We start from the raw sequence: 14530 nt of genomic DNA, 5'->3' as shown, positions 1-14530 counted from the left end.
GATTACAATTTCCAGTAGTTCAGTTCCTATTCCGATTACAAAAAAATACGAAACCACTCCAGAGGAAAAATCCAATTTTTCGGAATCTCAACCGCAATCGAGTACAGGTTATTCAAAATCTGCTCCTCAGTTGAGTACAATATCCAGTAGTTCCTTTCAAATTTCGAGTACAGAAAAGTACGAAACAACTTTTGAGGAAAGGTCGACATTTTCGGAAACTCTTTCCCAGTCAAATACATTATTGGAATCTTTACCTCAGTCATCTACAATATCCAGTAGTTCAGTTCGAATTTCCAGTACACAGGAGGAAGAAAGAACTACCGAGGAAAAATCTTCAGTTTCGGAATCAGTACCGCAATCAAGACCAGCTAGTTCCAAGTCTTTACCTGAATTGATTACAATTTCCAGTAGTTCAGTTCCAATTTCGAGTACAAAAAAATACGAAACCACTCCAGAGGAAAAATCTAATTTTTCGGAATCTCACCCGCAATCGAGTACAGGTTATTCAAAATCTGCACCTCAGTTGAGTACAATATCCAGTAGTTCCTTTCAAATTTCGAGTACAGAAAAGTACGAAACAACTCCTGAGGAAAGGTCTACATTATCGGAAACTCTTTCCCAGTCAAGTACATTATTGGAATCTTTACCTCAGTCATCTACAATATCCAGTAGTTCAGTTCGAATTTCCAGTACACAGGAGGAAGAAAGAACTACGCAGGAAAAATCTTCAGTTTCGGAATCCGTACCGCAATCAAGCCCACATATTTTAAGGTCTCTACCTCAATTAAGTACAATATCTAGTAGTTTACTTCCAATATCAAGAACAGAGATATACGAATCAACACCAGAGCAAAAATCTACATTTTCGGAATCTAAACCGCAGTCGAGTACAGGTTATTCAAAATCTCCTCCACTTTTGAGTACAATATCCAGTAGTTCCTTTCAAATTTCGAGTACAGAAAAGTACGAAACAACTCCTGAGGAAAGGTCTACATTATCGGAAACTCTTTCCCAGTCAAGTACATTATTGGAATCTTTACCTCAGTCACCTACAAAATCCAGTAGTTCAGTTCGAATTTCCAGTACACAGGAGGAAGAAAGAACTACCGAGGAAAAATCTTCAGTTTCGGAATCCGCACCGCAATCAAGCCCATCTATTTTAAGGTCTCTACCTCATTTGAGTACAATATCCAGTAGTTTACTTCCAATATCAAGAACAGAGAAATATGAAACCACTCCAGAGGAAAAATCTACATTTTCGGAATCTCAACCGCAATCGAGTACAAGTTATTCAAAATCTGCTCCTCAGTTGAGTACAATATCCAGTAGTTCCTTTCAAATTTCGAGTACAGAAAAGTACGAAACAACTCCTGAGGAAAGGTCTACATTATCGGAAACTCTTTCCCAGTCAAGTACATTATTGGAATCTTTACCTCAGCCACCTACAATATCCAGTAGTTCAGTTCGAATTTCCAGTACCGAGGAGGAAGAAAGAACTACCGAGCAAAAATCTACAGTTTTTGAATCAGTACCGCAATCAAGCCCAGCTAGTTCAAAGTCGTTACCTCAATTGAGTACAATTTCCAGTAGTTCAGTTCCGAGTACAACAAAATACGAAACTACTCCAGAAGAAAAATCTACATTTTCGGAATCTCAACCGCAATCGAGTACAAGTTATTCAAAATCTACTCCTCAGCTTAGTAGAATATCCAGTAGTTCCTTTCAAATTTCGAGTACAGAAAAGTACGAAACAACTCCAGAGGAAAGGTCTATATTTTTTTTGGAAACTACGGAGGAAAAATCTACAGTTTCGGAATCCGTACCGCAATCAAGCCCACATATTTTAAGGTCTCTACCTCAATTAAGTACAATATCTAGTAGTTTACCTCCAATATCAAGAACAGAGAAATACGAAACAACACCAGAGCAAAAATCTTTATTTTCGGAATCTAAACCGCAGTCGAGTACGGGTTATTCAAAATCTCCTCCACATTTGAGTACAATATCCAGTAGTTCCTTTCAAATTTCGAGTACAGAAAAGTACGAAACCACTCCAGAAGAAATGTCTACATTTTCGGAAACTCTTTCCCAGTCAAGTACATTATTGGAATCTTTACCTCAGCCACCTACAATATCCAGTAGTTCAGTTCGAATTTCCAGTACCGAGGAGGAAGAAAGAACTACCGAGCAAAAATCTACAGTTTGGGAATCCGTACCGCAATCAAGCCCAGCTAGTTCCAAGTCTTTACCTCAATTGAGTACAATTTCCAGTAGTTCAGTTCCACTTCCGAGCACAACAAAATACGAAACTACTCCAGAGGAAAAATCTACATTTTCTCAACCGCAATCGAGTACAAGCCATTCAAAATTTACTCCTCAGTTGATTAAAATATCCAGTAGTTCCCTTCAAATTTCGAGTACAGAAAAGTACGAAACAACTTCTGAGGAAAGGTCGACATTTTCGGAAACTCTTTCCCAGTCAAATACATTATTGGAATCTTTACCTCAGTCATCTACAATATCCAGTAGTTCAGTTCGAATTTCCAGTACACAGGAGGAAGAAAGAACTACCGAGGAAAAATCTTCAGTTTCGGAATCAGTACCGCAATCAAGACCAGCTAGTTCCAAGTCTTTACCTGAATTGATTACAATTTCCAGTAGTTCAGTTCCAATTTCGAGTACAAAAAAATACGAAACCACTCCAGAGGAAAAATCTAATTTTTCGGAATCTCACCCGCAATCGAGTACAAGTTATTCAAGTTCATTTCAAATTTCGAGTACAGAAAAATACGAAACAACTCTAGAGGAAAACTCTACAAGTTATTCAAAAGCTCCTCCTCAATTGAGTACAATTTCCAGTAGTTCCTTTCAAATTTCGAGTACAGAAAAGTACGAAACAACTCCAGAGGAAATGTCTACATTTTCTGAAACTCTTTCCCAGTCAAGTACATTATTGGAATCTTTACCTCAGTCATCTACAATATCCAGTAGTTCAGTTCGAATTTCCAGTACACAGGAGGAAGAAAGAACTACGGAGGAAAAATCTTCAGTTTCGGAATCCGTACCGCAATCAAGCCCACCTATTTTAAGGTCTCTACCTCATTTGAGTACAATATCCAGTAGTTTACTTCCAATATCAAGAACAGAGAAATACGAAACAACGCCAGAGAAAAAATCTACATTTTCGGAATCTCAACCGCAATCGAGTACAAGTTATTCAAAATCTGCTCCTCAGTTGAGTACAATATCCAGTAGTTCCTTTCAAATTTCGAGTACAGAAAAGTACGAAACAACTCCTGAGGAAAGGTCTACATTTTCGGCAACTCTTACCCAGTCAAGTACATTATTGGAAACTTTACCTCAGTCACCTACAATATCCAGTAGTTCAATTCAAATTTCCAGTACAGAGGAGGAAGAAATAACTACCGAGGAAAAATCTTCAGTTTCGGAATCTGTACCGCAATCACGCCCACCTATTTCAAAGTCTTTACCTCAATTGAGTACAATTTCCAGTAGTTCAGTTCCAATTCCGAGTACAAAAAAATACGAAACCACTCCAGAGGAAAAATCCAATTTTTCGGAATCTCAACCGCAATCGAGTACAGGTTATTCAAAATCTGCACCTCAGTTGAGTACAATATCCAGTAGTTCCTTTCAAATTTCGAGTACAGAAAAGTACGAAACAACTCCTGAGGAAAGGTCTACATTATCGGAAACTCTTTCCCAGTCAAGTACATTATTGGAATCTTTACCTCAGTCACCTACAAAATCCAGTAGTTCAGTTCGAATTTCCAGTACACAGGAGGAAGAAAGAACTACCGAGGAAAAATCTACAGTTTCGGAATCCGTACCGCAATCAAGCCCACATATTTTAAGGTCTCTACCTCAATTAAGTACAATATCTAGTAGTTTACTTCCAATATCAAGAACAGAGAAATACGAAACAACACCAGAGCAAAAATCTTTATTTTCGGAATCTAAACCGCAGTCGAGTACGGGTTATTCAAAATCTCCTCCACATTTGAGTACAATATCCAGTAGTTCCTTTCAAATTTCGAGTACAGAAAAGTACGAAACCACTCCAGAAGAAATGTCTACATTTTCGGAAACTCTTTCCCAGTCAAGTACATTATTGGAATCTTTACCTCAGCCACCTACAATATCCAGTAGTTCAGTTCGAATTTCCAGTACCGAGGAGGAAGAAAGAACTACCGAGCAAAAATCTACAGTTTGGGAATCCGTACCGCAATCAAGCCCAGCTAGTTCCAAGTCTTTACCTCAATTGAGTACAATTTCCAGTAGTTCAGTTCCACTTCCGAGTACAACAAAATACGAAACTACTCCAGAGGAAAAATCTACATTTTCTCAAACGCAATCGAGTACAAGCCATTCAAAATTTACTCCTCAGTTGATTAAAATATCCAGTAGTTCCCTTCAAATTTCGAGTACAGAAAAGTACGAAACAACTCCTGAGGAAAGGTCTACATTTTCGGAAACTTTTTCCCAGTCAAGTACATTATTGGAATCTTTACCTAAGTCACCTACAATATCCAGTAGTTCAGTTCGAATTTCCAGTACACAGGAGGAAGAAAGAACTACCGAGAAAAAATCTACAGCTTGGGATTCCGTACCGCAATCAAGCCCAGCTAGTTCCAAGTCTTTACCTCAATTGAGTACAATTTCCAGTAGTTCAGTTCCACTTCCGAGTACAACAAAATACGAAACTACTCCAGAGGAAAAATCTACATTTTCTCAACCGCAATCGAGTACAAGCCATTCAAAATGTACTCCTCAGTTGATTAAAATATCCAGTAGTTCCCTTCAAATTTCGAGTACAGAAAAGTACGAAACAACTCCTGAGGAAAGGTCTACACAGGAGGAAAAAAGAACTACCGAGAAAAAATCTACAGTTTGGGAATCCGTACCGCAATCAAGCCCAGCTAGTTCCAAGTCTTTGCCTCAATTGAGTACAATTTCCAGTAGTTCAGTTCCAATTTCGAATACAAAAAAATACGAAACCACTCCAGAGGAAAAATCTAATTTTTCGGAATCTCACCCGCAATCGAGAACAAGTTATTCGAGTTCATTTCAAATTTCGAGTACAGAAAAATACGAAACAACTCCAGAGGAAATGTCTACATTTTCTGAAACTCTTTCCCAGTCAAGTACATTATTGGAAACTTTACCTCAGTCACCTACAATATCCAGTAGTTCAATTCAAATTTCCAGTACAGAGGAGGAAGAAAGAACTACCGAGAAAAAATCTTCAGTTTCGGAATCCGTACCACAATCAAGCCCACCTATTTTAAGGTCTCTACCTCATTTGAGTACAATATCCAGTAGTTTACTTCCAATATCAAGACCAGAGAAATACGAAACAACGCCAGAGAAAAAATCTACATTTTCGGAATCTCAACCGCAATCGAGTACAAGTTATTCAAAATCTGCTCCTCAGTTGAGTACAATATCCAGTAGTTCCTTTCAAATTTCGAGTACAGAAAAGTACGAAACAACTCCTGAGGAAAGGTCTACATTTTCGGCAACTCTTACCCAGTCAAGTACATTATTGGAAACTTTACCTCAGTCACCTACAATATCCAGTAGTTCAATTCAAATTTCCAGTACAGAGGAGGAAGAAAGAACTACCGAGGAAAAATCTTCAGTTTCGAAATCTGTACCGCAATCACGCCCAGCTATTTCAAAGTCTTTACCTCAATTGAGTACAATTTCCAGTAGTTCAGTTCCTATTCCGATTACAAAAAAATACGAAACCACTCCAGAGGAAAAATCCAATTTTTCGGAATCTCAACCGCAATCGAGTACAGGTTATTCAAAATCTGCTCCTCAGTTGAGTACAATATCCAGTAGTTCCTTTCAAATTTCGAGTACAGAAAAGTACGAAACAACTCCTGAGGAAAGGTCTACATTATCGGAAACTCTTTCCCAGTCAAGTACATTATTGGAATCTTTACCTCATTCACCTACAATATCCAGTAGTTCAATTCAAATTTCCCGTACAGTGGAGGAAGAAAGAACTACCGAGAAAAAATCTTCAGTTTCGGAATCCGTACCACAATCAAGCCCACCTATTTTAAGGTCTCTACCTCATTTGAGTACAATATCCAGTAGTTTACTTCCAATATCAAGAACAGAGAAATACGAAACAACGCCAGAGCAAAAATCTACATTTTTGGAATCTCAATCGCAGTCAAGTACAGGTTATTCAAAATCTGCTCCTCAGTTGAGTACAATATCCAGTAGTTTAGTTCAAATTTCGAGTACAGAAAAGTACGAAACAACTCCAGAGGAAAGGTCTACATTTTCGGAAACTCTTTCCCAGTCAAGTACATTATTGGAATCTTTACCTCAGTCACCTACAATACCCAGTAGTTCAATTCAAATTTCCAGTACAGAGGAGGAAGAAAGAACTACGGAGGAAAAATCTTCAGTTTCGGAATCCGTACCGCAATCAAGCCCAGCTAGTTCCAAGTCTTTACCTCAATTGAGTACAATTTCCAGTAGTTCAGTTCCAATTCCGAGTACAAAAAAATACGAAACCACTTCAGAGGAAAAATCTACATTTTCGGAATCTCAACCGCAATCGAGTACAAGTTATTCAAAATCTGCTCCTCAGTTGAGTACAATATCCAGTAGTTCCTTTCAAATTTCGAGTACAGAAAAGTACGAAACAACTCTAGAGGAAAACTCTACAAGTTATTCAAAAGCTCCTCCTCAACTGAGTACAATTTCCAGTAGTTCCTTTCAAATTTCGAGTACAGAAAAGTACCAAACAACTCCAGAGGAAAGGTCTACATTTTCGGCAACTCTTACCCAGTCAAGTACATTATTGGAAACTTTACCTCAGTCACCTACAATATCCAGTAGTTCAATTCAAATTTCCAGTACAGAGGAGGAAGAAAGAACTACCGAGAAAAAATCTTCAGTTTCGGAATCCGTACCACAATCAAGCCCACCTATTTTAAGGTCTCTACCTCATTTGAGTACAATATCCAGTAGTTTACTTCCAATATCAAGACCAGAGAAATACGAAACAACGCCAGAGAAAAAATCTACATTTTCGGAATCTCAACCGCAGTCGAGTACAGGTTATTCAAAATCTCCTCCTCATTTGAGTACAATTTCCAGTAGTTCCTTTCAAATTTCGAGTACAGAAAAGTACGAAACAACTCCAGAGGAAATGTCTACATTTTCTGAAACTCTTTCCCAGTCAAGTACATTATTGGAAACTTTACCTCTGTCACCTACAATATCCAGTAGTTCAATTCAAATTTCCAGTACAGAGGAGGAAGAAAGAACTACCGAGAAAAAATCTTCAGTTTCGGAATCCGTACCACAATCAAGCCCACCTATTTTAAGGTCTCTACCTCATTTGAGTACAATATCCAGTAGTTTACTTCCAATATCAAGACCAGAGAAATACGAAACAACGCCAGAGAAAAAATCTACATTTTCGGAATCTCAACCGCAATCGAGTACAAGTTATTCAAAATCTGCTCCTCAGTTGAGTACAATATCCAGTAGTTCCTTTCAAATTTCGAGTACAGAAAAGTACGAAACAACTCCTGAGGAAAGGTCTACATTTTCGGCAACTCTTACCCAGTCAAGTACATTATTGGAAACTTTACCTCAGTCACCTACAATATCCAGTAGTTCAATTGAAATTTCCAGTACAGAGGAGGAAGAAAGAACTACCGAGGAAAAATCTTCAGTTTCGGAATCTGTACCGCAATCACGCCCAGCTATTTCAAAGTCTTTACCTCAATTGAGTACAATTTCCAGTAGTTCAGTTCCTATTCCGATTACAATAAAATACGAAACCACTCCAGAGGAAAAATCCAATTTTTCGGAATCTCAACCGCAATCGAGTACAGGTTATTCAAAATCTGCTCCTCAGTTGAGTACAATATCCAGTAGTTCCTTTCAAATTTCGAGTACAGAAAAGTACGAAACAACTCCTGAGGAAAGGTCTACATTATCGGAAACTCTTTCCCAGTCAAGTACATTATTGGAATCTTTACCTCAGTCATCTACAATATCCAGTAGTTCAGTTCGAATTTCCAGTACACAGGAGGAAGAAAGAACTACGCAGGAAAAATCTTCAGTTTCGGAATCCGTACCGCAATCAAGCCCACCTATTTTAAGGTCTCTACCTCATTTGAGTACAATATCCAGTAGTTTACTTCCAATATCAAGACCAGAGAAATACGAAACAACGCCAGAGAAAAAATCTACATTTTCGGAATCTCAACCGCAATCGAGTACAAGTTATTCAAAATCTGCTCCTCAGTTGAGTACAATATCCAGTAGTTCCTTTCAAATTTCGAGTACAGAAAAGTACGAAACAACTCCTGAGGAAAGGTCTACATTATCGGAAACTCTTTCCCAGTCAAGTACATTATTGGAATCTTTACCTCAGTCATCTACAATATCCAGTAGTTCAGTTCGAATTTCCAGTACACAGGAGGAAGAAAGAACTACGCAGGAAAAATCTTCAGTTTCGGAATCCGTACCGCAATCAAGCCCACCTATTTTAAGGTCTCTACCTCATTTGAGTACAATATCCAGTAGTTTACTTCCAATATCAAGAACAGAGAAATACGAAACAGCGCCAGAGCAAAAATCTACATTTTTGGAATCTCAATCGCAGTCAAGTACAGGTTATTCAAAATCTGCTCCTCAGTTGAGTACAATATCCAGTAGTTTAGTTCAAATTTCGAGTACAGAAAAGTACGAAACAACTCCAGAGGAAAGGTCTACATTTTCGGAAACTCTTTCCCAGTCAAGTACATTATTGGAATCTTTACCTCAGTCACCTACAATACCCAGTAGTTCAATTCAAATTTCCAGTACAGAGGAGGAAGAAAGAACTACGGAGGAAAAATCTTCAGTTTCGGAATCCGTACCGCAATCAAGCCCACATATTTTAAGGTCTCTACCTCAATTAAGTACAATATCTAGTAGTTTACTTCCAATATCAAGAACAGAGATATACGAATCAACACCAGAGCAAAAATCTACATTTTCGGAATCTAAACCGCAGTCGAGTACAGGTTATTCAAAATCTCCTCCACATTTGAGTACAATATCCAATAGATCCTTTCAAATTTCGAGTACAGAAAAGTATGAAACAACTCCAGAGGAAAGGTCTACATTTTCGGCAACTCTTACCCAGTCAAGTACATTATTGGAATCTTTACCTCAGTCACCCACAATACCCAGTAGTTCAGTTCGAATTTCCAGTACACAGGAGGAAAAAAGAACTACCGAGAAAAAATCTACAGTTTGGGAATCCGTACCGCAATCAAGCCCAGCTAGTTCCAAGTCTTTGCCTCAATTGAGTACAATTTCCAGTAGTTCAGTTCCAATTTCGAGAACAAAAAAATACGAAACCACTCCAAAGGAAAAATCTAATTTTTCGGAATCTCACCCGCAATCGAGTACAAGTTATTCAAGTTCATTTCAAATTTCGAGTACAGAAAAATACGAAACAACTCTAGAGGAAAACTCTACAAGTTATTCAAAAGCTCCTCCTCAATTGAGTACAATTTCCAGTAGTTCCTTTCAAATTTCGAGTACAGAAAAGTACGAAACAACTCCAGAGGAAATGTCTACATTTTCTGAAACTCTTTCCCAGTCAAGTACATTATTGGAATCTTTACCTCAGTCACCTACAATATCCAGTAGTTCAGTTCGAATTTCCAGTACACAGGAGGAAGAAAGAACTACGGAGGAAAAATCTTCAGTTTCGGAATCCGTACCGCAATCAAGCCCACCTATTTTAAGGTCTCTACCTCATTTGAGTACAATATCCAGTAGTTTACTTCCAATATCAAGACCAGAGAAATACGAAACAACGCCAGAGAAAAAATCTACATTTTCGGAATCTCAACCGCAATCGAGTACAAGTTATTCAAAATCTGCTCCTCAGTTGAGTACAATATCCAGTAGTTCCTTTCAAATTTCGAGTACAGAAAAGTACGAAACAACTCCTGAGGAAAGGTCTACATTTTCGGCAACTCTTACCCAGTCAAGTACATTATTGGAAACTTTACCTCAGTCACCTACAATATCCAGTAGTTCAATTCAAATTTCCAGTACAGAGGAGGAAGAAAGAACTACCGAGGAAAAATCTTCAGTTTCGGAATCTGTACCGCAATCACGCCCAGCTATTTCAAAGTCTTTACCTCAATTGAGTACAATTTCCAGTAGTTCAGTTCCTATTCCGATTACAAAAAAATACGAAACCACTCCAGAGGAAAAATCCAATTTTTCGGAACCGCAATCGAGTACAGGTTATTCAAAATCTGCTCCTCAGTTGAGTACAATATCCAGTAGTTCGTTTCAAATTTCGAGTACAGAAAAGTACGAAACAACTCCTGAGGAAAGGTCTACATTATCGGAAACTCTTTCCCAGTCAAGTACATTATTGGAATCTTTACCTCAGTCATCTACAATATCCAGTAGTTCAGTTCGAATTTCCAGTACACAGGAGGAAGAAAGAACTACGCAGGAAAAATCTTCAGTTTCGGAATCCGTACCGCAATCAAGCCCACATATTTTAAGGTCTCTACCTCAATTAAGTACAATATCTAGTAGTTTACTTCCAATATCAAGAACAGAGATATACGAATCAACACCAGAGCAAAAATCTACATTTTCGGAATCTAAACCGCAGTCGAGTACAGGTTATTCAAAATCTCCTCCACTTTTGAGTACAATATCCAGTAGTTCCTTTCAAATTTCGAGTACAGAAAAGTACCAAACAACTCCAGAGGAAAGGTCTACATTTTCAGAAACTCTTTTCCAGTCAAGTACATTATTGGAATCTTTACCTCAGTCACCTACAAAATCCAGTAGTTCAGTTCGAATTTCCAGTACACAGGAGGAAGAAAGAACTACCGAGGAAAAATCTTCAGTTTCGGAATCCGCACCGCAATCAAGCCCATCTATTTTAAGGTCTCTACCTCATTTGAGTACAATATCCAGTAGTTTACTTCCAATATCAAGAACAGAGAAATATGAAACCACTCCAGAGGAAAAATCTACATTTTCGGAATCTCAACCGCAATCGAGTACAAGTTATTCAAAATCTGCTCCTCAGTTGAGTACAATATCCAGTAGTTCCTTTCAAATTTCGAGTACAGAAAAGTACGAAACAACTCCTGAGGAAAGGTCTACATTATCGGAAACTCTTTCCCAGTCAAGTACATTATTGGAATCTTTACCTCAGTCACCTACAAAATCCAGTAGTTCAGTTCGAATTTCCAGTACACAGGAGGAAGAAAGAACTACCGAGGAAAAATCTTCAGTTTCGGAATCCGCACCGCAATCAAGCCCATCTATTTTAAGGTCTCTACCTCATTTGAGTACAATATCCAGTAGTTTACTTCCAATATCAAGAACAGAGAAATATGAAACCACTCCAGAGGAAAAATCTACATTTTCGGAATCTCAACCGCAATCGAGTACAAGTTATTCAAAATCTGCTCCTCAGTTGAGTACAATATCCAGTAGTTCCTTTCAAATTTCCAGTACAGAAAAGTACGAAACAACTCCAGAAGAAATGTCTACATTTTCGGAAACTCTTTCCCAGTCAAGTACATTATTGGAATCTTTACCTCAGTCATCTACAATATCCAGTAGTTCAGTTCAAATTTCCAGTACACAGAAGGAAGAAAGAACTACGGAGGAAAAATCTACAGTTTCGGAATCTGTACCGCAATCAAGCCCAACTAGTTCCAAGTCTTTACCTCAATTGAGTACAGTTTCCAGTAGTTCAGTTCCAATTCCGAGTACAAAAAAATACGAAACCACTTCAGAGGAAAAATCTACAGTTTCTGAATCAGTACCGCAATCAAGCCCAGCTAGTTCCAAGTCTTTACCTCAATTGAGTACAATTTCCAGTAGTTCAGTTCCGAGTACAACAAAATACGAAACTACTCCAGAGGAAAAATCTACATTTTCGGAATCTCAACCGCAATCGAGTACAACTTATTCAAAATCTACTCCTCAGTTTAGTAGAATATCCAGTAGTTCCTTTCAAATTTCGAGTACAGAAAAGTACGAAACAACTCCAGAGGAAAGGTCTATATTTTCAGAAACTACGGAGGAAAAATTTACAGTTTCGGAATCCGTACCCCAATCAAGCCCACATATTTTAAGGTCTCTACCTCAATTTAGTACAATATCTAGTAGTTTACTTCCAATATCAAGAACAGAGAAATACGAAACAACACCAGAGCAAAAATCTTTATTTTCGGAATCTAAACCGCAGTCGAGTACGGGTTATTCAAAATCTCCTCCACATTTGAGTACAATATCCAGTAGCTCCTTTCAAATTTCGAGTACAGAAAAGTACGAAACAACTCCTGAGGAAAGGTCTACATTTTCGGAAACTTTTTCCCAGTCAAGTACATTATTGGAATCTTTACCTCAGTCACCTACAATATCCAGTAGTTCAATTCAAATTTCCAGTACAGAGGAGGAAGAAAGAACTACCGAGAAAAAATCTTCAGTTTCGGAATCCGCACCGCAATCAAGCCCATCTATTTTAAGGTCTCTACCTCATTTGAGTACAATATCCAGTAGTTTACTTCCAATATCAAGAACAGAGAAATATGAAACCACTCCAGAGGAAAAATCTACATTTTCGGAATCTCAACCGCAATCGAGTACAAGTTATTCAAAATCTGCTCCTCAGTTGAGTACAATATCCAGTAGTTTAGTTCAAATTTCGAGTACAGAAAAGTACGAAACAACTCCTGAGGAAAGGTCTACATTTTCGGAAACTTTTTCCCAGTCAAGTACATTATTGGAATCTTTACCTAAGTCACCTACAATATCCAGTAGTTCAGTTCAAGTTTCCAGTACAGAGGAGGAAGAAAGAACTACCGAGAAAAAATCTACAGTTTCGGAATCTGTACGGCAATCAAGCCCACCTATTTTAAGGTCTCTACCTCATTTGAGTACCATATCCAGTAGTTTACTGCCAATATCGAGAACAGAGAAATACGAAACAAAGCCAGAGCAAGAATCTACATTTTTAGAATCTCAATCGCAGTCGAGTACAGGTTATTCAAAATCTACTCCTCAGTCGAGTAAAATATCCAGTAGTTCCTTTCAAATTTCGAGTACGGAAAAGTACGAAACAACTCCTGAGGAAAGGTCTACATTTTCGGAAACTCTTTCCCAGTCAAGTACATTATTGGAATCTTTACCTCAGCCACCTACAATACCCAGTAGTTCAGTTCAAGTTTCCAGTACACAGGAGGAAGAAATAACTACCGGGGAAAAATCTTCAGTTTCGGAATCCGTACCGCAATCAAGCCCAGCTAGTTCAAAGTATTTACCTCAGTTGAGTAAAATATCCAGTAGATCATTTGCAACTCCGAGTACAAAAAAATACGAAACCACTCCAGAGGAAAGGTCCATATTTGCGGAAACTCTTTCCCAGTCAAGTACATTATTGGAATCTTTACCTCAGTCACCTACAATATCCAGTAGTTCAGTTCGAATTTCCAGTACACAGGAGGAAGAAAGAACTACGGAGGAAAAATCTACAGTTTCGGAATCTGTACCGCAATCAAGCCCAGCTAGTTCCAAGTCTTTACCTCAATTGAGTACAATTTCCAGTAGTTCAGTACCAATTCCGAGTACAAAGAAATACGAAACCACTCCAGAGGAAAAATCTACAGTTTTTGAATCAGTACCGCAATCAAGCCCAGCTAGTTCAAAGTCTTTACCTCAATTGAGTACAATTTCCAGTAGTTCAGTTCCACTTCCGAGTACAACAAAATACGAAACTACTCCAGAGGAAAAATCTACATTTTCGGAATCTCCACCGCAATCGAGTACAAGTTATTCAAAATCTCCTCCTCATTTGAGTGCAATATCCAGTAGTTCCTTTCAAATTTTGAGTACAGAAAAGTACGAAACGACTTCTGAGGAAAGGTCTACATTTTCGGAAACTTTCTCCCAGTCAAGTACACTATTGGAATCCTTACCTCAGTCACCTACAATACCCAGTAGTTCAGTTCAAGTTTCCAGTACACAGGAGGAAGAAATAACTACCGAGAAAAAATCTACAGTTTCGGAATCCGTACCGCAATCAAGCCCAGCTAGTTCCAAGTCTTTACCTCAATTGAGTACAATTTCCAGTAGTTCAGTACCAATTCCGAGTACAAAGAAATACGAAACCACTCCAGAGGAAAAATCTACAGTTTTTGAATCAGTACCGCAATCAAGCCCACCTCTTTTAAGGTCTCTACCTCAATTGAGTACAATATCCAGTAGTTTACTTCCAATATCAAGAACAGAGAAATACGAAAAAACGCCAGAGCAAAAATCTACATTTTTGGAATCTCAATCGCAGTCAAGTACAGCTTATTCAAAATCTGCTCCTCAGTTGAGTACAATATCCAGGAGTTCCTTTCAAATTTCGAGTACAGAAAAGTACGAAACAACTCCAGAGGAAAGGTCTACATTTTCGGAAACTCTTTCCCAGTCAAGT

At 38.3% G+C, this 14530-nt stretch overlaps 1 protein-coding gene across 1 annotated transcript in view; it reads left to right on the top strand.

The window, feature by feature from the left end:
* Window positions 1–14530, top strand: part of LOC108025635 (uncharacterized) — a 93675-nt gene that overhangs the window by 37965 nt on the left and 41180 nt on the right. The window contains exons 58-76 of the mRNA XM_050888382.1: window positions 116–201; window positions 496–643; window positions 830–1162; window positions 1298–1363; window positions 1961–2040; window positions 2424–2427; window positions 2501–2569; window positions 2684–2945; window positions 3135–3277; window positions 3485–3748; window positions 4028–4255; window positions 5441–5497; window positions 5849–5950; window positions 6683–6778; window positions 7901–7957; window positions 9008–9118; window positions 10322–10453; window positions 11501–11557; window positions 12296–12370. Of these exons, the coding sequence (XP_050744339.1) occupies window positions 116–201; window positions 496–643; window positions 830–1162; window positions 1298–1363; window positions 1961–2040; window positions 2424–2427; window positions 2501–2569; window positions 2684–2945; window positions 3135–3277; window positions 3485–3748; window positions 4028–4255; window positions 5441–5497; window positions 5849–5950; window positions 6683–6778; window positions 7901–7957; window positions 9008–9118; window positions 10322–10453; window positions 11501–11557; window positions 12296–12370 (2370 nt within the window). The remainder of the gene's footprint in view (window positions 1–115; window positions 202–495; window positions 644–829; window positions 1163–1297; window positions 1364–1960; window positions 2041–2423; window positions 2428–2500; window positions 2570–2683; window positions 2946–3134; window positions 3278–3484; window positions 3749–4027; window positions 4256–5440; window positions 5498–5848; window positions 5951–6682; window positions 6779–7900; window positions 7958–9007; window positions 9119–10321; window positions 10454–11500; window positions 11558–12295; window positions 12371–14530) is intronic.

Source organism: Drosophila biarmipes, chromosome X, assembly GCF_025231255.1.
Source record: "Drosophila biarmipes strain raj3 chromosome X, RU_DBia_V1.1, whole genome shotgun sequence".
Classification (NCBI taxonomy): Eukaryota; Metazoa; Arthropoda; class Insecta; order Diptera; family Drosophilidae; genus Drosophila; species Drosophila biarmipes.
The sequence above is the reverse complement of the archived record's forward strand: the minus strand, read 5'-3'. Positions and strand labels throughout refer to the sequence as shown.